Source organism: Heptranchias perlo, chromosome 25, assembly GCF_035084215.1.
Source record: "Heptranchias perlo isolate sHepPer1 chromosome 25, sHepPer1.hap1, whole genome shotgun sequence".
Lineage (NCBI taxonomy): Eukaryota > Metazoa > Chordata > Chondrichthyes > Hexanchiformes > Hexanchidae > Heptranchias > Heptranchias perlo.
In genome coordinates this window covers 13,881,129-13,902,600 of record NC_090349.1, presented here as the reverse complement: position 1 = coordinate 13,902,600, position 21,472 = coordinate 13,881,129, and the positions used below count along the sequence as shown (strand labels likewise).

Below are 21,472 nucleotides of genomic sequence, written 5' to 3'. Positions count from 1 at the left end.
GGCCTTCACATCTTTCCTAAAGTGCGGTGCCCAGAATTGTACACAATACTCCAGTTGTGGCCGAACCAGTGTTTTATAAAGGTTCATCATAACCTCCTTGCTTTTATACTCTATGCCTCTATTTATAAAGCCATATTGGAGAAGATAGCTCCAGTTGAAGAGGTAGCAACTGATGGCCTGGACAGCCTCTTTCCATGCTGCAATTTCTATAGTTCTGTACTGGGCCAGTGCAAATCGAGGTTTCTCTCTTTATCATTTAGCTCCTGAGATACTGGGATTGCATGATTTTGGCACTTGGTACAGTACCGTAGCTGGGATTCTACAATATTGACACTGATGAAACAACTTACTCGAGATTGTATGATATTGACACCAGGTGCAATAGTTTACCTGAAATTGCATAATATTGACACCGGGTGCAATATATGGGGAGGGGATATAAACATTCTGTTCCCCACTGTTGACATCCTTCATGTGTCAAATCCAAAAAATGGCCCAACCTCTCTTCAAATTAAATATTTCACATTTCATATTAATCTAATACCGTAGTATCCAAATTACAGATAAATACACACTTTACTGACGCATCTTAATATTTGCCTTGAAAATACGGCCTTTTCACTGGGTACTCTAACCCATTTTCAAAAAGAAATTTCTTATCTGAAGCCTGTCAGCTGAAAGAGAAATGAACTGTATCTGCCAGCAATGTGTGAACAGTAATGGGATTTGCAGAAACAGCTTCCTTTCAATCTTGTTTTGCCAAGTAACAACTTTCAAATTGATCATTCATTTCCTTTCCAACACTGAGCTTTCTGTTATTATTGTGAGCAGAGGAGATCAGTAGTAATTCTATACATGAAAAACAATACAACATTCAGATTTCCCATTTTGTCAGACTGCTATAAAAAGACATTTTCCATGTACTATATAACTGCAACTGCTTTTCTGTGGAATGCAGTGTTACAGCTTTGAAGGTAGTTATTTCAGAATAAATTACATTTTTGTTTCAAACTATTTCTCCCAGTTCTCAAAATGACAGGAATAACATCATTTTTGTAAAAATGAATAAATGATACTCAAAAGTGTTTTCCTCCAGGCATTATTTATTAACTGTGATTGACAACGTTGAGCTAAGAAAATACATCACATCATACAACATTGTTTGATAGTCTTGCTTCTTATTACGACTATCCTCACCTCTCCCCTCCTCTCCTGCAGGTGTTGACTAATGCTGGGGCAGGCAGCCCTCCATTACTTTGCCCCAGGTAGCCACACTTCATACTTGAGCCTCACTAGTGAACAACAACAGGGTATTCCACTGCACAGGGCACCACAGTCACTCAAGGATACGAGCAATTTAAAGCAGCGGTCACTGAACAGAGATCAGGAGCAGGAACCCTGGTTGATTTTCCCTCTAAGACATTGAGGCCAATTGTAATTCCCCCACTGCTACGCTGGCTGAGATCAGATACCTCAGCACAGAACAGGTATTGATAATATGGAACTGTATGACTTACTTCCACACCATGCCATCAGGTAAGCTACTAGTGGTCATTTGTAAGTGCAGAATATTTGATAGGGGGGGTGGGGAGTTTCAGGGCAGAGCTCTATCCTGTGCTCACCCACCGTACATACAGACGCACTGTCCAGCAAAGACCTCTGCACAGTGATTGGAGCAGGAACGTTGGACGATATTTTTCCCCTCCTTAATCCAGGGATAAAAAGGTCAAATGGTAGCACCTCCATTGCCACCCCATCTAAGATCGGTTAATTCAGCACAGACCAGACCAGGGATAAGAGTTCGACCTTCCTGCACCGTACAAATCAATACCACTGAGCCATAGGGAGAAGCTGGGGAACCACTTTCTACTTTCTCAGGAGAGCAGTTGATTGCTCAATTATTTGAGTAGAATTTACCATCAGTAATTGGTATGTTAATATTACCAAGATCACAATATTACCAATACCAATATTACCAAGAAATGTACCTCAGCCACAGCTTTGGTAACATAATTATCATTTTTAAATATTACCACCAAACAATATCATTTTTATATTTCATTTATCACTGCAGCTTTCTTTGCTTCATCCGAATCTTTTACCTCAGAGGACAGGTGAATGTGCACTGGCTCCAGTAAGACCTCTGACGTACAATGGATGAAGTAGCATCTATCCCAACACAATAACGCTCCATCTGCCAAGATCACTTAATGCTTAACAAGTGGCCTAGGTGACAATTGACCGGGGACTCAGACCTGCAGCAGCAGTGCAAAGGAAGTTATCTATCGAAGATATTTAACAGAAGTTTCTGTCCTAACATTTTACAGGCATACTGCAGCGAAAATGGACAGGGACACACCCAAAAGAAAAACTGATTTCAAACATCGGAACTGTGTTTTGATACAAATGAAAGAGCCTTGCATTACCTTTATGTATGATTTGCCATTGTCCTTCAGCATGGCTGCTCTCCAGGTCAACAAGCGAGCACCCTCCAGTGCCAGGCCCATGTCAGCCAGTTTGAACTATAAACAAACAAAATTAATGTTATTAACACCAATTCTTTCAACTCACTTTTATTTCACCAAAAGATATACATTGTAGTTTGACTTGGTAACTTTAGCAGTAGAGTGCTGGATTCCCACATTGGGAATGGGTCCGTGGCTGGAAATCCAGTTGTGACTATCATTCACATGCACTACTGTTTACAACAGATGAGTTACAAGTTATTGCCGACAGATGAAATGGCTCACAGATAGTTGGGGGCAAATTCTAAATGTAGAGCGGGTTGGCAGTCCAAACTATGGCTAGACAGCAGTCCAATCTAAACCACTGCCATTGTTCTGGGGGAGGCGATACATCAATACTGAAAGAGTAACAGAAATGTAAGTCTACTATGATTTTTCCAATACTCCTTTTCAAGAGTTTAAAGTGAAATCTACTTGCAGGTAACATTATCTGGAGATCCTAGTTTTAAAACATTCCAAACAACTTGCTGTAAAGAGGGAGACAGATTTCTCACCAATTCTCCAAATTGTTATTTCTTTTTTTGCAAACAGAACCTTGTGGCAATATCACTTCAAACATACACAGCCAATGTGATGACAATACCAGAAAACAGCTGTGTTGGGCCAAATATCATCCAAACTGTCAAAGGTTTATATTAATCTATAAGGACAGTCAATGCCTAAATAGGGAGAGGCCTCACAAGTTTAGGTCATTGCCCAATCAAACGGAAGAAAATCCTTGTGGCCATGTTCTGAGTTAGCTCATTTTTATCTTCTAGATGTGTGTAAAGCCTCTGGGGTCGTATTTCTGCTGGGGTTCTCCCAAACATCTGCAGGAACACCGTTTATGTCATTTCTCCGGGGATTTCCATGGGATCTCCCACCGATGTTATGATGGGTGAACGGGAGAGCCTCCAGGGAAATAACTGGTGCCTATTTTTACCTGTATAGCCTGGAGTTTGGAGATCGGTGAGCCAAACGCCATCCTTTTCTCAGCATAGTCCACAGCACAGTCCAGTGCTGCCTGAGCAATTCCGAGCGCCTGGGAGGCAATACCTATCCGACCTGAATCCAATGTTTGCTGAAAGACAAATTGTGAAAACGTTTACCTATCAACATGATAAGTAACAATGTATGATTGAGGTAACATCCCTGCACCAAGGACAAGAGACATCAGAGAAAGTCCTGGCATACTGACAAAGTGTTACTTTGCACATACTAAAGGTGAGCAAGATTTGCACACACCCAGCTGCTTTGAAGTTGTGCTCATGGCATCTGAGCAACTACGCATAGCCACTTTTCCAGTTCATGCCAAATCCACCCTGTTGTTTAAATGAGACAGATTCATCAGCAAGGGAATCGAAGTTATACTATAGAATGACTTATGTTAGAAGTGGTTCAGTAATATAGAAATGGATCAGTGCGCACAAGCTACAAGCATGTGATCTGGTGATAACTTTGAGAGCGAACATTCAGGCAATGCAGGCTTAATGGCAATGCGCACTGCAGGCAGTATATACACGAGATATCTTAGAAAGTATCTTTGTTCTTCCTTGTCCTATTCTCTGCCAAATTTTCCCTCCTCCACTTTCCTAAAGGCACTGATCGCATGCTGAGGAAAGGCTCCATGGACACTAATCTTCTTCCGATAACTCCTGCAGGCAGCCATTATTGAAGTGTGAGCACTGATTTTGAGTGCCAGCTGGCTGTTTGACTTCAGGAATGAGGCGTAACAACTGATCTACTAAACAGTCCTGTGGGACCACTCATGAAACAGCACCTCAAGTCGCAGGACATTCAACAGTTCATGGAGAGTTTGGAATTTAAAACAAAATAATTTTAAATATTTTCATCAAACCTATCCGCACAAAAGTTTGAGAGCACCCATCAATCTTCAAAACATCAAAGTTATATAAAATAAAAAGAAGGAACGGCTGTTATTTCAAACTTTTTTTTTGGCCTGGAACCTGAAATTTACAAGCATATTCCAATTTGCAAACTTCCCTTCTAAACAGCAATTAAACTCTGGTTGGCCTCAGACTGTGTTTATTGACAGGAATTAAACTTTGGAGACATAAAGGGCTAGGCCAGCCCCACCTTAGTCACTGAAAACACACAGGTCCATTACATAGGATAATGCTCCATCGTCCAATTTAGTATGAGCAATACAATGTGAGATCCTCTAGAATTCTAACAATCTACTGAGTCTCATCTTTGTGCATGTTTTAATGTAGCAATTTGCACAAAGTTTTTATCAAAATAGCAAAGGGAAAACAGGGAAGTGATTTACTCAATACTGAAGACTACAATATTCACCCATTCTAAGGGGGTCTTCTCCAGGTGTTCCTAGCAAAAATTCCTGGACCTGTTTTGCAGGAGTACCTGAAAGCAGTCTGAAATTCAACTCCAGTAACAGATGATAGGCAGTCTTTGTAACACTGACTATTTGAAACGCTAGTGACAGGGTGGGTGAATTTTTAAAAATTTATTGTTCCTATTATTTTGAAGGAGTGCTGTTAAAATACTTATGGCGTAAAGTGCCCTTTCTAGAACTTTCTGTGCACACTTGACTGCAATCTTTCTATTTACAGTTTGCCTTTTTATTAATGTATTTTAGTAATGTGGTTTGGAGGAAATTAAGTGAAATAGTAAACCAAATACTGCACTTGTGCTATTTTTTTTAATGTGCCATAGCCCTCAGAAGTACACATCTGCAATATTCTATTAAATTGCTGTGCACTAGGTTATCTTAGAAGTAAAAATTCTACTTAATCCATCAACCTAGAACAGCATTAAACCATAGAACTGCAAACACTCACTCTTTCACTTTCAATTTACAAGATTATGGAGATGTGTGGAGTTCTTACCACCATATAGTCCCACTGAAAATTCTCCTGCATCATGAGATTACAAGGTGTTGACAGAGGAGGATCTGAATCTGTACACAGACGTAAGAATCTCCAAACACACCAGTTAAGCTGAACTGCTTTACATATAACTGGGGTAATCTTTTAAACATGTGCAAACTATTGCTTGCTCATTCAGTCTAAATAAATAGTTATCTTTTTGAATAATGTTATTAATACCATGTTTCAGCTTGCTGAACAGCATCGACTCTACTCTGTTTCTAGAGTTGCATTTATGCTGTTATCTCGAAACACATATGGGTAGATTTTGACTTTGTGCGATAACCTAAAATGTGTGATTGTGAATCAGCAGCCCGTTTTACATCTCTCCCGAATTTTATTTCCATTGACTTCAATGGAAATAAAACGCTGAGGCCTAACCAGTGATTCATAAAGATTTGGCATAACTTCTTTGCTCTTGTACTCCATGCCTCCATTTATAAAGCGCAGGATCCCGTATGCTTCCTAAACAGCCTTCTCAACTTATCCTGCCACCTTCAAATATTTGTGTACATACACCCCCAGGTCTCTCTGTTCCTGCACTCACTTTAAAATTGTACCATTTAGTTTATATTACCTCTCCTCATTCTTCCTACCAAAATGTATCACTTCCGTGTTAAATTTCATCTGCCATGTGTCTGCCCATTTCACCAGTCTGTCTATGTCCTCCTGAAGTCTGTTACTATCTTCCACATTGTTTACTACATTTCTGAGTTTCGTGTCATTTGCAAACTTTGAAATTATACCCTGTATACCCAAGTCCGGGTCATTAATATATATCAAAAAGAGCAGTGGTCCTAATACCCACCCTTGGGGAACACCACTGTACACTTCCCTCCACTACTCTCTGCTTTCTGTCCATTAGTATTATAAACTCAAAAATGTTACAATTCTATCCACATCCTGGATCAGCAGGAATAAGGGTGGGAGGTGCTGTGAATCTCGGAATGTAGCATTATCTTTGGTAAAGTGAGCTTAGGACATATTACTGACAGCAATTGTTAGTGAAGGTACATATCCTTGGTATTAGCCAAGAAATTTCTTCCTGGACAGCAAAGAAATTTGTGACTTTTTTGTACATCAGTGGCTTAACTGCAAGTTATTATGAAGGGGTTACTCACTCCCGCCACTTATGTACATCGACTGTCTGTGCAATACCCACAACTTTTAATCCCACTCCAGCAACCCTCGAACCTATAGTATATGGCAGCCTGCCCAGTGTTAAAGAAGAACAGTGGCAGTAGCAAGGCTGGTGTCATGAAAAACGGTGGCCCCCACAACAAAATCACAAATTATGAATCCATCCATTACACAGTCTTCCCCATCGAGATAAATGCTTTCTTTCAAAGAAATAAAGTCATTTCCCCCAAAAAATAAATTCATCCTAACCCATTGTCCAACCCTAACCCTAACTCTAAGCAAACCATAACTCTAACCCCAAGCCAAATCATAACCCAAAACTAACCTTAAGTCAAAAACAAAATCTAACCCCAACCAGGGAAGATTTTATTTTGGGACAGATTTAGTGAGATTTACAAGGGTAGTGGGAAAGGCAACAAGGTAAAAGGATTCTGTAGCAATGTCAATGGGGCAATCAAAAATCGGATAAAAGGTGTTAAGGAGGTAAACTTATCTACACTAGGAACAGGAAACTACTGGTCTGAGAACACTCGGGTGCAAATCAGAAGAACCAGAAAATGAAGCCAGCATGCAAAAGTCTTTTCCTAATTTCATAAAATCCAATGATCAATTAAATTAGGCCAATTTTGGAAATCTTGTGAGAAAAACAGGTACCCAGTGAAAAAAAAACATAAGTTGTGACAAAAATGAAGTATTTTGTCTGTGATATATCATGTTATTGATTTCTTTCTTTTTGCCTTGGTACATATGGGGTTTAGATCCAGATTTTTACTCAGAAAACATAACACAGTTTGTTTTGATATACAAAAGCCCCAGAACTGACATTGTGGCCTAGAAATTCGGGCACAACCATTTTTGGTTGCGCGGAGGGGCACAGGGAACGATCCCTGCGCCTGAATGGTGAGTCACAAGGCGCCTCGATATTGAGCTTTGGGCCTCATTACCACCGAGCTGCATAAATAACAGGCAGCCTGCCGGTGAAATGGGATTGAAGATTGGGCTACTGCAACGCCAGCATCGGCCCTAAGGTTAAGTGATGAAGAAGGAGGGCGACCTGGAAGTGGGGGGGGGGGGGGGGGGGGGAAGAGAAAACGGGTCAGGAAAGAAGCAATAGCCAGGGTGGAGGTAATAACGGTGATTGGGGCAGGGGTGCGGTGGTCGGCAATGGCCCATGTTCTTTGAATGTGGGGTCGAGTGGTGCACTCCAGTTCCTCCGGGCTCCACATTCAGAATATACTTTGACCGCCTGTTAGGCCACATGTAGACCTGGTTTTCCTGAGCGCAGCTCGCGCTGGCTGCCCCAGGGCAAATTAATCTTGCAATGGGGGCCTCAAATGGGTGTTAGGCCCCTTGGTTGCATAGCAAAGGGCCCTGCACAACGATTTTTTGGCCTTTACCAATATGGCGCGTGTCGTATTTCTGGCTCGTAATGAGCGTGCATTTCCTGCCCGCCATATTGGAGGCTTAGGAGGCCGTTTAGCGTCCGAAAAACAGGCACTGCATGGCTGAATTTCAAGGCAATTATGTCTATAACAGGAATCTGAAAGAGGGGCCAAGCCATTAAAACAAAAACATCCAGTGGGTTTTGTTAAGGCTATATATTTAATAGTCAGCTCTATTCGAGTTTAACAAGTACATGTTTAAATTTCCTTTGTCCTGGTCAGATTTTGAAATGATAGCCCAGATTTTTCAATTGGTATTATTTTAACACCAGCACTAACCCATTTAAACGCACACGTTAAAATATCCCTGATCAGAAAGTTTAGGCCTATATCTGAGCTTGTCTTGTTCTAAATGAGTACTCTGTCTGAAGCTGACAGGGGCAGATAAATAGACTAGATATATTCTGTAAACTGTACGCAGCGAACTGCCCCACAACGATTCACAAGAACCTTGAGCCCAATTCAGTTCATACTGAAGTTTACAGTAGCAGATTCAATTATTTATTTTCTATCTTCTAAAGAGCTTGTAATTATTGTAAGTATAAAGCAGGTTACCTCTGGAGTCCCCCAAGGGTCTATCCTTGGCCCCCTCCTGTTTCTCATATACATGCTGCCCCTCGGTGACATCATCTGAAAATACAACATCAGATTCCACATTCACACTGACGCCAACCAGGTCTACCTCACCGCCACTTCTCTCGACCCCTCCACTGGCTCTCATTTGTTCTTACGTTCTTGAGCAGTGTGACCAGAGAAATAGGAGAAGGAGTAGGCCATACGGCCCCTTGAGCCTGGTCTGCCATGCACTCAGATCATGGCTGATCTTCGACCTCAACTCCACTTTCCCGCCCGATTCCCATATCCCTTGATTACCTTAGAGTCCAAAAATCAATCGATCTCAGTCTTGAATATACTTAACAACTGAGCATCCACTGCCCTCTGGGGTAGAGAATTCCAAATATTCACAGCCCTCTGAGCGAAAAAATTCCTCCTCATATCAGTCCTAAATGTCTGACCCCTTATCCTGAGACTATGTCCCCTAGTTCTAGACTCTTCAGCCAGGGGAAACATCCTCTCAGCATCTACCCTGGCAAGCCCTCTTAGAATCTTATATGTTTCAATGAGATCACCTCTCATTCTTCTAAACTCCGGAGAGTGTAGGCCCATTCTACTCAATCTCTCCTCATAGGACAACCCGTACATCCCAGACAATCCAACATCCAATACTGGATGAGCAAAAATGTCCTCCAATTAAATATTGGGAAGACCGAAGCCATTGCCTTCGGCCCCTGTCACAAACTCCGTTCCCCGGCCACCGATTCCATCCCGCTCCCTGGCCACTGTTTGAGACTGAGCCAGACCGATCACAACCTCGGCGTCCTATTTGACCCTGACCTGAGCTTCCGACCCCATATCCTCTGCATCACCAAAACTGCCTACATCCACCTCCGTAACATCACCAGTCTCAGTCGCTGCGGATGTTTTATTACGTTAAAGGTGCTATATAAATGTAAGTTGCTGTGTCTTTGCTTCTGTTCAATTATCCATTTACTGGTTAGTAAGACTGTTTGGCAGTTTCTAATCTAAACAATGGTCTAGTGAGGGGTTTACTCTACCACCGTCCAAAGTTGAGGAAGATCGCGTGAGGGCATTTGATATAACCAGTAAACTGAAGTACAGTAATAAGGGATTTCTATTCAATCCCTGGGCTTGCTACAAATTAGCTAGACATTGGGCAGATATAGGCATAATTTGGGCCTTAGAGAATGAGGGCTTGCCGAAGAGAGACACTAAAACTGAGTATGTTATCCAACAACAACGTGCATTCATACAGCAGCTTTAACGTAGAAAAACAGTCCAAGGCGCTTCACAGAGGCATAGGCAAATAAAATAAATGTAACAACATCCTGGACTATCCTGGTCCATTTTATTCCCTGTATGTAGGAAGAAAGTAATGGTTAATAAGAGTCTCAGCTGATACAAGTTTTACACAATTGCACTTTGTTGAATCATGCAGTGGACTCACACATTGCGAAATAAAATGCAAGAATACCAAGACTTTTGCATTTATTTTAGAGATCCTCTGTACAGGTTTCACTGGTCATCTACTTCATAAAGTACAGTAGAAAAATATACTGAACACTGAATGGGTGGTAACGCTGTGCAAGAGGAAATCCAGTTTTCTGTAGTAAGGGTTACTATGGCATAATAGTACAAAAATGCAGGATAAGGGTAGATGATTAAGGACTTTCTGAATAGATCTCTTTGATAAAACTAAACTAAAAATATAGTTTCTTTAGCTACTTGGTGCCAAAACCTTTTTTTCCAGGCCTGTGGTCACATATAGAGTTGAATAGCATGAGCAAGATGTCAAAGTAAACTAGCACTACTTTCAACCGCAAATAATGAGCCCACTTTGTGAGAGCTCAGAGCAGCTGCTACATGCCATTCATAGATCTCCCTCCTCCAAACACCTTGAAGTGGAACACAAATTCCACTTTGTGCTTTTTAATTTTTTTTCTCTGCTTATCAAGATCAAGGATGTTAGTGCTGAGGAATGGAACACCTTCTATTTCAAGCACCCATTATCAGCATCAAGCACTCTCAGATCAAGTGTAGCACAGCTAGATGCAGAGTAAAGCTCACTCTATTTTGTCCCAGATGAGCACCCTGCTGCACCAGTATGACATTAATTGTCTGCATCCCTTTAAATTTCACCTACATGCAACCTTCAGCTCCCACCACTAGAATGCTCCTTGCACCTAGTCAAATCTGCACCTGGAGCTGTGAATAATTATGCAAATAGACTGATTTATGAAAATTGAGTGCTATTGGCACATGATCATTTAACAAAATTTGCACCAGTTAGAAGCGACACCATTAGACAAAATTGCTGGGTATGTACTGTAATCCCAAACTCACTAGGAACTGGAATGAGACCGTCCAAACTCATTTCACATACAATCCTTAAAGGCAGCATTCAGGGGAGACATTCCGCCCATCAGTTTGGAATGGATTTGGACTACAGTGCATTTCCCACGTTTTCTGTTTTATCAGCCGTTAGAGGGCAGGTTGCACATGATCTGTGGAAGGAACAGACTTGATGGGGTGAATGGCTTTTTCTTGTTCTAACCTCAAAGCTGAAAATACCAGCTTCATTACATTTCTACTTAAAATTTCAGAAAGAAAAGTCACTTGACTCTTGTAAAGGCCCAGAGTATCAATTAGGGAAAGTTTTGTGATATCTTAAACAATACCAGAACAATGGACGACTGTAACATTAACAATTGTGATCCAGAATACATTGAAGGCAGGCTCAAAATTGGCTACACTGAAGTGGTTTAATCCCCAGGTTCTACAATCTGTATCACCTTGAAACTGATTGCACGTGGTTTACTAGTTCCCTCAATCAACCTTTCCTTCATTTCTCATTCGGTTATCCTCCATTTCTTGACCCCAAGGTTTTCATCATTTTGCAATGTCTAACATTGAACGGTACTCGACTCAGCTCCAGGGTTGATCAGTATTTCAAATGTTGCTTATATTTCCACAAGCACTGCAAGAACAGCAGTTTTTTCTATTACACTTCTAAAGCCTAAAAGTACAGATTGGTTTCTGATTTGGTTGAAGCTGCAATTATGGTTACTGCTGGCACCTTTTATAAATTGCTGAGATCACAATTCACTTAGAAATTTTCTCTTTCTTGTATTTATGCCCAACATTTATTAAATAGCCATTCTTAGCTCTCACAGGGAATAGAATGAGCTGTTTTACATATATATAATAAAAAAAATGAAATATCTTATTGATTCTGCCCTCGAGCAAAGTATGGCTTAGCACAGTGCCATCATAACAGCTGAAAAGATGATAGACATTTTGAGTGTTCTGACAACCTTTTAGAAGTATATAGGAAACTTTCTGTTACCAATTGGAAAAACAAGCTAAAGCACACAGCAAGGGGTTATTTTTGAAAAATGCAGTTAGGCCTGAAGGAACACAGATGAATTAGGGAGTTCGAAACCAAATCAATTTTAATGCATGAGATCTCTTGTTAATTATAAGAACAAATCATAAATTTGTATGAAACAAGTTACTTGATGGTCGATTCTTGGGCTGCCAATCTCCCATTGTTATTAAGTCACACGTCTTGTTATCTTAATTGATTTAATTAAAATAACAGGTCATACCCTTTGTATTCTACAGATAACATTTATGTCTAATGGAAATTTAATTTATCTTTTTCCTTGTGTTAATGAGGTGACAAACAATAATGGACACATGAATATCTACTCTTGCCAAACTGATTCTAACCTTCTCCCAATCAACATTCCTCACTTAACCAATACCACCAACATTACATATTAACCTGCCATTCATCTCATAGCTGTTTGAGGGATGTCGCAAGAGCAGAATGGCCGCACATAGGCCCTCCAAAATGAATTCATTGTGTGAGGTGCTTTGAGATGTTTCATTGTGAGAGAGTGTTATATAAATGCAACTGTTATGCTGATTCAATAAAGGTCACATCCATTAATCAGTCAGCCTATGTTCGTGCTGCAAAGATAGCCATGCCAGCTTCTTTATTCTGTCGTTTTTTTGGAAATTAATTTTCTCAATTTTTTCCATTCAAATTATCTCTTTGCACCACACACTTTCCTTGGGAGTTTAGCCAGCTACTAGAAGGTACATGGTACTGCCATTCTGATTTTTTTCTTCCTTTCCTCTGGAGAATTGGCTGGTGTCCATGTTTTATTAAAGGCGTTTCAAAATCTCAGGCCAAGTGAGAGTGTCGATTTAGTTTCTTTTTTTATTATTAGTTCATGGGATGTGGGCATCGCCGGCAAGGCCAGCATTTACTGCCCATCCCTAATTGCCCTTGAGAAGGTGGTGATGAGCCGCCTTCTTGAACCGCTGCAGTCCGTGTGGTGAAGGTTCTCCCACAGTGCTGTTAGGAAGGGAGTTCCAGGATTTTGACCCAGCGACGATGAAGGAACGGCGATATATTTCGAAGTCGGGATGGTGTGTGACTTGGAGGGGAACGTGCAGGCGGTGTTGTTCCCATGTGCCAGCTGCTCTTGTCCTTCTAGGTGGTAGAGGTCGCAGGTTTGGGAGGTGCTGTCAAAGAAGCCTTGGCGAGATGCTGCAGTACATCCTTCCTGTAGATGGTACACACTGCAGTCACAGTGCGCCGGTGGTGAAGGGAGTGAATGTTTAGGGTGGTGGATGGGGTGTCAATCAAGTGGGCTGCTTTGTCCTGGATGGTGTCGAGCTTCTTGAGTGTTATTGGAGCTGCACTCATCCAGGCAAGTGGAGATTATTCCATCGCACTCTTGACTTGTGCCTTGTAGATGGTGGAAAGGCTTTGGGGAGTCAGGTGAGTCACTCGCCGCAGAATACCCAGCCTCTGACCTGCTCTTGTAGCCACAGTATTTATGTGGCTGGTCCAGTTAAGTTTCCGGTCAATGGTGACCTCCAGGATGTTGATGGTGGGGGATTCGGCAATAGTAATGCCGTTGAATGTCAAGGGGAGGTGGTTAGACTCTCTCTTGTTAGAAATGGTCATTGCCTGGCACTTGTCTGGCGCGAATATTACTTGCCACTTATCAGTCCAAGTCTGGATGGTGTCCAGGTCTTGCTGCATGCAGGCTCGGACTGCTTCATTATCTGAGGGGTTGCGAATGGAACTGAACACCGTGCAATCATCAGCGAACATCCCCATTTCTGACCTTATGATGGAGGGAAGATCATTGATGAAGCAGCTGAAGATGGTTGGGCCGAGGACACTGCCCTGAGGAACTCCTGCAGCAATGTCCTGGGGCTGAGATGATTGGCCTCCAACAACCACTACCATCTTCCTTTGTGCTAGGTATGACTCTAGCCACTGGAGAGTTTTCCCCCTAATTCTCATTGACTTCAATTTTACTAGGGCTCCTTGGTGCCACACTCGGTCAAATGCTGCCTTGATGTCAAGGGCAGTCACTCTCTCCTCACCTCTGGAATTCACCTCGTTTGTCCATGTTTGGACCAAGGCTGTAATGAGGTCTGGAGCAGAGTGGTCCTGGCGGAACCCAAACTGAGCATCGGTGAGCAGGTTATTGGTGAGTAAGTGCCGCTTGATAACACTGTCGATGACTACTTCCATCACTTTGCTGATTGAGAGTAGACTGATGGGACGGTATTTGGCCGGATTGGATTTGTCCTGCTTTTTGCGGACAGGACATACCTGGGCAATTTTCCACATTGTCGGGTAGATGCTAGTGTTGTAGCTGTACTGCAACAGCTTGGCTAGAGGCACAGCTAGTTCTGGAGCACGAGTCTTCAGCACTATAGACGGGATGTTGTCGGGGCCCATAGCCTTTGCTGTATCGAGTGCACTCAGCCATTTCTTCATATCACGTGGAGTGAATCGAATTGGCTGAAGACTGGCTTCTGTGATGGTGGGGATATCGGGAGGAAGCCGAGATGTATCATCCACTCGGCACTTCTGGCTGAAGATGGTTGCAAACGCTTCAGCCTTGTCTTTTGCACTCACGTGCTGGACTCTGCCATCATATTCTCATGTTTCTTACTAAGTTCCATGGCTTTCGCTGGAAGGAGGCCTTATCCTTTCTCCTTCCCTGCAGTATCTCTTGTTATGATTCTCCTGAATCTTCCTGTCATTTATTTTACAGCTCTTCAATTCATATGCTTTATCTCACCCTCACACACTTAGCGCTGTTGCAAGTCTCACACCCACAACTCACAGTTCACACAAACTGATAGCTATTCAACCATGACAACCACATCACCCAAACATTCTACAGGACACTCAATGACACACTTCCCTCTTTCCCGCAGAAGGTGGCACATAACATGAGGCAGCAAGAAACAACTGGAGGAGGACACGTGCACCTACATGTCCTAACTCCCATGGAGGAGATAGTACTGGCCATCAAGGGAAGGACCAACACTCAGGCCCTGGCCACTGGCAGTGCTGGAAGGATCGATGATGAGGGTTTCTGCATACCTAATCCTCCTTCTCTCTTCCCACTTCTCCCTCATCCCACAATCGTTTCAGACTCACGTGCTGCAGATGGTGTAAGCATGCACTTCTTACTTTCTCTTCCCCTCACCACAATCCAACCCTTGTCCCTTTGACATTTCAGATGCCCAAGAATTTGAACCTTCCCAGTCAGATGAGGCAGAGGAAGAAGACAGTGATGATGAAGAGACAACATCACTTGAACTTACACAGCCACCAGTTCAGAGACTGCGTGTACTTTAAAGGCTAGGATAGAGGAGAGATCTGCACATGGTGAGACACCGGGCACAAGTGAGCAGGAACAATGGCGGGGGAAAGGATACGGCTGGTGCCAGCTCACCGGAGGGCGAGGTCGCACACTAGTTCTGCTGCAGAGGATTCAGATGAGGACTTCGATGGGTCAGGCTACACTCACCGACATACTTCCCTCTTTCTTGCAGAAGGTGGTGTATAACAGGAGGTAGCAAGAAAGACCTAGAGGAGGACAAGCGTGCCTACACATTTTTACTCCCATGGAGGAGACAGTGCTGGCCATCATGGGAAGGCCCATCGCTGAGACCACGGCCACTGGTGGCACTGGAGGGATTAACCAAATGCTTGGTGCACTGGAAAGCCTGCCAGAAAGCCTGTCACAATGTCAAGGAGCATGGAGGAGTCCAACTTCAACTTGGCACAGGGCTTTGCTCAGAGCTTGGAGCCCATCCTTTCCAACATGGAACGGGTGGTCACCTCCATCAGCAAACCTGTGGAACCCACCATGATGCAGCACCTAATGACCGATGTAACAGCTTCCATCAAAGGTCTGACTGCTGTCATCATGGCTCTGGGTACCACATCACAGCAGTCCAACAATCTGTTCTCCAACAGATCACCAGGATTGCTGAGACGCTGCCCCGGGAGAGTGGCAGTGGCTTCATGGAACCAGAACCTGCTGTCCTCTCTCAGGATGACAGCATTCCTGCTCCCACCCCTGCCACTCTGCCAGTGCCCTTGCTGTTGCCTGTCAGGCAGCCAACCCACTCCCTGTAGAGTATTGAAACTTTATCCAAGTAAAGGAAACCTCCAAAAACACGTACAAATGCACCAATTGCCAGAAGAAATAATCCAGCAACTAACCTGTAACTATTTCATCATCCCTTTAAATAACGCTGGTGTGGGGGTCCTTCATGCCATTTAAGTCATGTTCAGCTGTGCGAGGTTAAGACAGTGCATTGGATGGAGTGTGGAGTTCCAAAATAGCAGCATTGCCTTCAAATCAGTGTTGCACACTGATTCGCGCCATATTCCCTCTATGCTGCATGCTGCCGGCGGCCATTAGGTGCGTGTGCGCAAACCCCTTTACCAAGATGGCGTCCCGTGCACTTCCCACTGGAAATGTGCACGCGTGCATCTTGGACCCCATTTTCGAGGCTTAGTTGTCTGCGTAGTGCCTAAAAATTAGAGCTAGCCCGTTCAGGGTTGATGTCAGAAAGCACCTCTTCACACAAAGGATAGTGGAAATCTGGAACACTCTCCCCCAAAAAACTGTTGAGGCCGCGGGTGGGGGGTTCAACTTAAAATTTCAAAACTGAGATTGATAGATTTTGTTGTTAGGCAAGGGTATTGAGGGTTGCGGAACCAAGATGGGTAGATGGAGTTAAGATAGGTTGGTGGAACAGGCTCGAGGGGCCGAATGGCCTACTCCTGTTCCTATGTTCCTAATATACGGCCAAAGTTTACGGTATGGAAAGTGATCCATGCTACCCTCAATGAAAAAACAAGATGGTCGTTAACGTGGCCCCATGCAGCGTAAATGCTCCTCAGGCATTGGGAACATTGGGGACGAGTACAGCTGGCTTCTCCAGGTAACGCAGGATCGGCTAATTTGAATATCAGTGTAGCACTCCAGTGAGTAGTACAGGTACGCTGGCAGCGCTCAAGGATTAGGGGGCTGTATTTCCTGAGCAGCATCTATTAAAGGACTGTTAGTCGCTCTTAAAGCCACTCTTCTACAACAACGACACTTGCATTGGTAAAGCTCTTTAATGTAGAAAAAACTCCCCAAGGCACATAACAGAAGTGTAATCAGACATAAATCAACAACGAGCCAAAGAAGGTGATATTAGGAGAGGTGACCAAAAGCTTGGTCAAAAATACTGGTTTTAAGAAGGGTCTGGAGGAGGTTACAGACATAGGGAGGGGGCCAGGCCATAAAGGGATTTGAACACGAGGATGAGAATTTTAAATTTGGGCATTGGTGAACTGGGAGCCAATGTTGATCAGCAAGTACAGGGGTGATGGGTGAGCAGGACTTAGTGCAGGATAGGATACAGGCAGCAGAGTTTTGGATGAGCTGAAGTTTATGAAGGGTGGTGGATGGGAGGTCGGCCAAAAGAGCATTGGAATAGTCGAGTCTGGAGGTGACAAAGGCATTATATTACCATTGTTTATTTGCTTGTTCATCTATTGTTTAATAAATTTGCTTGATAGTTAAACGAGGTCTGAAGTTTTGATGCTTTTTAAAAATGCGAGAAAGATCTTGTGGACGCACATGATAGATCCAGGAGCTAAAAAATATTTTTAAAGAAAGGGTTTATGTTCATTATCATGGACACGATATCAAAACCTATCTAGATAGCAGGGCCAGTGAAGGTACTCTCAAGCAAGACAGTAATCCGAAGCACAGAAGCCAAAGTATCTAGATAAGGAGGACAGAAAAGACCTAAAAACTTAACACTCCTTTCTGCTTGTGAAGGAGGAGGAATTGGGGGTAATGACTCATATGGCCATACACATGCCCTACACTTTGGGAAATTCAGATAGACTAGGAAAGCGTACAGATCTCTTTTGGGATGCATTGCCATGCTCAGTTCACATAGGTACTAAGTATGCTTCAGCCCGCAGCACCTGATAAAATGAGGCGCCGGCATCACCATGGTTACCAAAAGTAGTTTCGTCGGCCCTGAGGCATATACCCTACATTCTAGTGAAGAAATTTTTTTTAAATTAAAAAATCTAAAGACTCCAGTCAGCTAAAATAATAAGAGTGGGTACATGCCAATGACACCCATTAAAGGGGATCTCCTTGGAGCTGATCTACTTCCCAGCATTAGTTTAGTCTCAAAAATATATTTTCCTCTTCCACCCTCCCTCATTTCGTTATCTCCAGTCGATGTTTCTGAAGAAAAATAAATAGCAAGAATCTCATGCACACTGATGCATGGATTAGATGTAGGAAGGCTCTGGACTCATCCTATGGCACACCCCAGCACATATTCTGTGGGTCTTTCTATGTATCCATCAGGTTAAACATCTGCTAACGTTAAAGTTGTCTCTGGCTGCACAAAATTACAACATCCGACACCCAAAGTACAAAACTGTTAGGACTTGATGCCTAACTAATGGCTAATTCCAGCTCATGCTCATGAGTGTCCTCAAACACGTGCCTGGAGCTCTAACTTGCTGGCCTCTGACTGCCAGTGAAATTTTGCCAATGTCATTCAAAATTGAAAAGTGGTACAGCAAGCTATCCAAGTTCTTTTCAAGCTTCAACTTTTATTTACAATGTCCAGTGTGAATCAGCTCTAGCAGCTGTACTGCAGCCAGCACTAGTGAGATGAAATTCCCTTTCCCAGGCATTCTTACCACTAATATCAAACTGCTAATTTCTGTGAATTTAGCAGCGTTCACTGGATATTTGACACACCAATGACAAACTGAGGCATAAGAGAATTACATCAGCAGCCTGATGGAAAACAGATATAATAGCATATCACATCCCAGAAAGGCCACATTCCAGGGAAGGCAATTTTAAAATAAAATTGGAGCACCTTCACGAGAAGAGATGCATTATGGTAACTCTGATGATGAAGATTATTTAATACGCTGACTGTATCCTAAGCCTGGATTTGTATTTAGGGAGAAAAAGGGAGAAAAGAATAGACCCAGTAATTACAGGCTAGTCAATCTAACCTCGGTGGTGGGCAAATTATTGGAATCAATTCTGAGAGACAGTATAAACCGTCATTTAGAAAGGCACGGATTAATCAAGGCAGTCAACATGGATTTGTTGAGGGAAGGTCATTTCTGACTAACTTGATTAAAATTTTTGAGGAGGTAACAAGGAAGGTTGATGAGGGTAACGAGTTTGATGTAGTCTACATGGATTTTGGCAAGGCTTTTGCGTGGCAGACTGATCAAAAAAAGTAAAAGCCATTGGATCCAAAATTGGCTCAGTGGCAGGAAGCAAAGAGCAATGGTTGATGAGTGTTTTTGTGACTGGAAGACTGTTTTCGTGACTGGAAGACTGTTTTCAGTGGGGTTCCGCAAGGCTCAGTACTAGGTCCCTTACTTTTTGTAGTATATAGTAATGATTTGGACTTGAATGTGGGGGGCTTGATCAAGAAGTTTGCAGATGATACAAAAATTGGCCGTGTGGTTGATAGTGAGGAAGAAAGCTGTAGACTGCAGGAAGATATCAATGGACTGGTCAGGTGGGCAGAAAAGTGGCAAATGGAATTCAATCCAGAGAAGTGCGAGGTATTGCATTTGGGGAGGGCAAACAAGGCAAGGGAGTACACAATAAACGGAAGGATACGGAGAGGTGTAGAGGAACAAAGGAACCTTGGAATGCATGTCCACAGATCCCTGAAGGTAGCAGGACAGGTAGATAAGGTGGTTAAAAAGGCTTATGGGATACTTTCCTAAATTAGCTGAGGCATAGAATATAAGAGCAGGGAGGTTATGCTAGAACTGTATAAAACATTGGTTAGGTCACAGCTTGAGTACTGTGTACAGTTCTGGTCACCACATTATAGGAAAGATGTGATTACACTAGAGAGAGGACAGAGAAGATTTACAAGGATAGGCTGGGGTTGTTTTCTTTGGAACAAAGGAAGCTGTGGGGAGATTTAATTGAGATATATAAAATTATGATGGGACTAAATAGAGTGGATATAGGGAGGACCTATTTCCCTTAACAGGGGGGTCAGTGACCAGGGGCAAAGATTCAAAGTATTTGGTAGAAGGGTTAGAGGAGAGCTGAGGAGAATTTTTTTCACCCAGAGGGCGGTGGGGGTCTGGAACTCACTGCCTGAAAGGGTGGTAGAGGCAGAAACCCTCAACTCATTTAAAAAGTACTTGGATGTGCACCAGATGTGCCGTAACCTATGGGGCTTCGGGCCGAGTGCTGGAAAGTGGGATTAAACTGGATAGCTCTTTTTCGGCCGGCACGGACACAATGGGCCAAATGGCCTCCTTCTATGCCGTAACTTTCTATGATTCTATGATTATACTGCTCGCCACAAGTGTCAATGATTTAAAGACCTCTCTTACAAATGCACATGATGTGAAAAGCAGACTCTTGTACCAATATTGAACTATGTACTTGTGTGTCAGACCATTCGTATGGGCAGAAGATGTTTACTGACTTCCGTAAAGAATTATATTAATAAAAGTAGCTTGAGTAAAGTACAGAGGGATTGGTTTGATTGAAGGTTCGTAAATCCTCAGATGAGATTGGCTGGAGTCCAGTAGTTTAGTTGTTCTACTGTTTCAAGTCTACAGGTCTCTGCTTCTGAAGAGCATTTTAATCCTGTGCTGACAGCGATTTTTGAAAATATTATGCAGTTTTAAATTAATTCTTACATTTCTGATGAATAATTTTTCACCCATCAGTCAGTAACATTATAAATCATAATCCTTATCCTGTTGTAGATTGCTTTTAATATTCCAAAAATGATCTGGAAAACTAACCAGGAATAACATTTACTAGAAATACATAAACTATTTGTTCAGAGAAAGACTTGATACAAGAAGCTTATCTAAATTTTAAGTTTTAAATGCTAACAGAAGGAGTAATAATGCAAATGTTCGACTTCAAAATAAAAACAGAAATACGTAAATCAGTGAGCCTCTGAAAGAAGATAGGTTCGTGTTTTGAGTGCACAGAGGAAGGGTCATGCCCAAAATGTTCACTTATCTTTCTCTTTCAGATACTGGGGGAAAAATTGGATAAGGGTCCGTTCTGGGTGATGGTAGCATTATGCGCCAAACGGAGCCTGGACAAACAAGACGCAAGTTTGGTCCCCAGGGAGCACTTACCTGCAACCAGCATTCCTTTCCAGGCCTTGCATGCGGAATGAATGCAATTTGCAATTTCCACCACCAGAGGGAGCTCCATCTCTTAAAGGGAGGGTGTTTTTTAGAAATCTCTTAAAGGTAGCTGGTACCTGTTATTTGCTGAAAATAACAGTCTACTGTCTGCATGGAGATCAGACATCACACACGTAAAACACAGATGCAGATTCCATCCCTATGTTTACACACTGATGAGTTATGTTAAAATGTTGAATAAAGGTTGCGCATTACTAAATCCCACATCCTCCAATCTGCACACCAGACCTCACCAATCTGCCGATCTGAGTTGGTACCAGGGCCTGCGAGAGTGCATGCACCAAGGTTCTCTGCTGATGCACTAGA

General features: G+C 42.7%; 1 protein-coding gene across 4 annotated transcripts in view; it reads right to left on the bottom strand.

Annotated features, from left to right (window-relative positions):
* The window catches only part of acads (acyl-CoA dehydrogenase short chain), a 123,969-nt gene that overhangs the window by 17,626 nt on the left and 84,871 nt on the right, over positions 1-21,472 (bottom strand). For 3 of the 4 annotated variants that reach the window (XM_068005661.1, XM_068005663.1, XM_068005664.1), the window contains exons 7-9: positions 8,548-8,622; positions 3,448-3,585; positions 2,427-2,522 (exon numbers count right to left, since the gene is read on the bottom strand). In XM_068005661.1, the coding sequence (XP_067861762.1) occupies positions 2,427-2,522; positions 3,448-3,585; positions 8,548-8,622 (309 nt within the window). The remainder of the gene's footprint in view (positions 1-2,426; positions 2,523-3,447; positions 3,586-8,547; positions 8,623-21,472) is intronic. The other variant, XM_068005662.1, reaches the window with a different exon arrangement.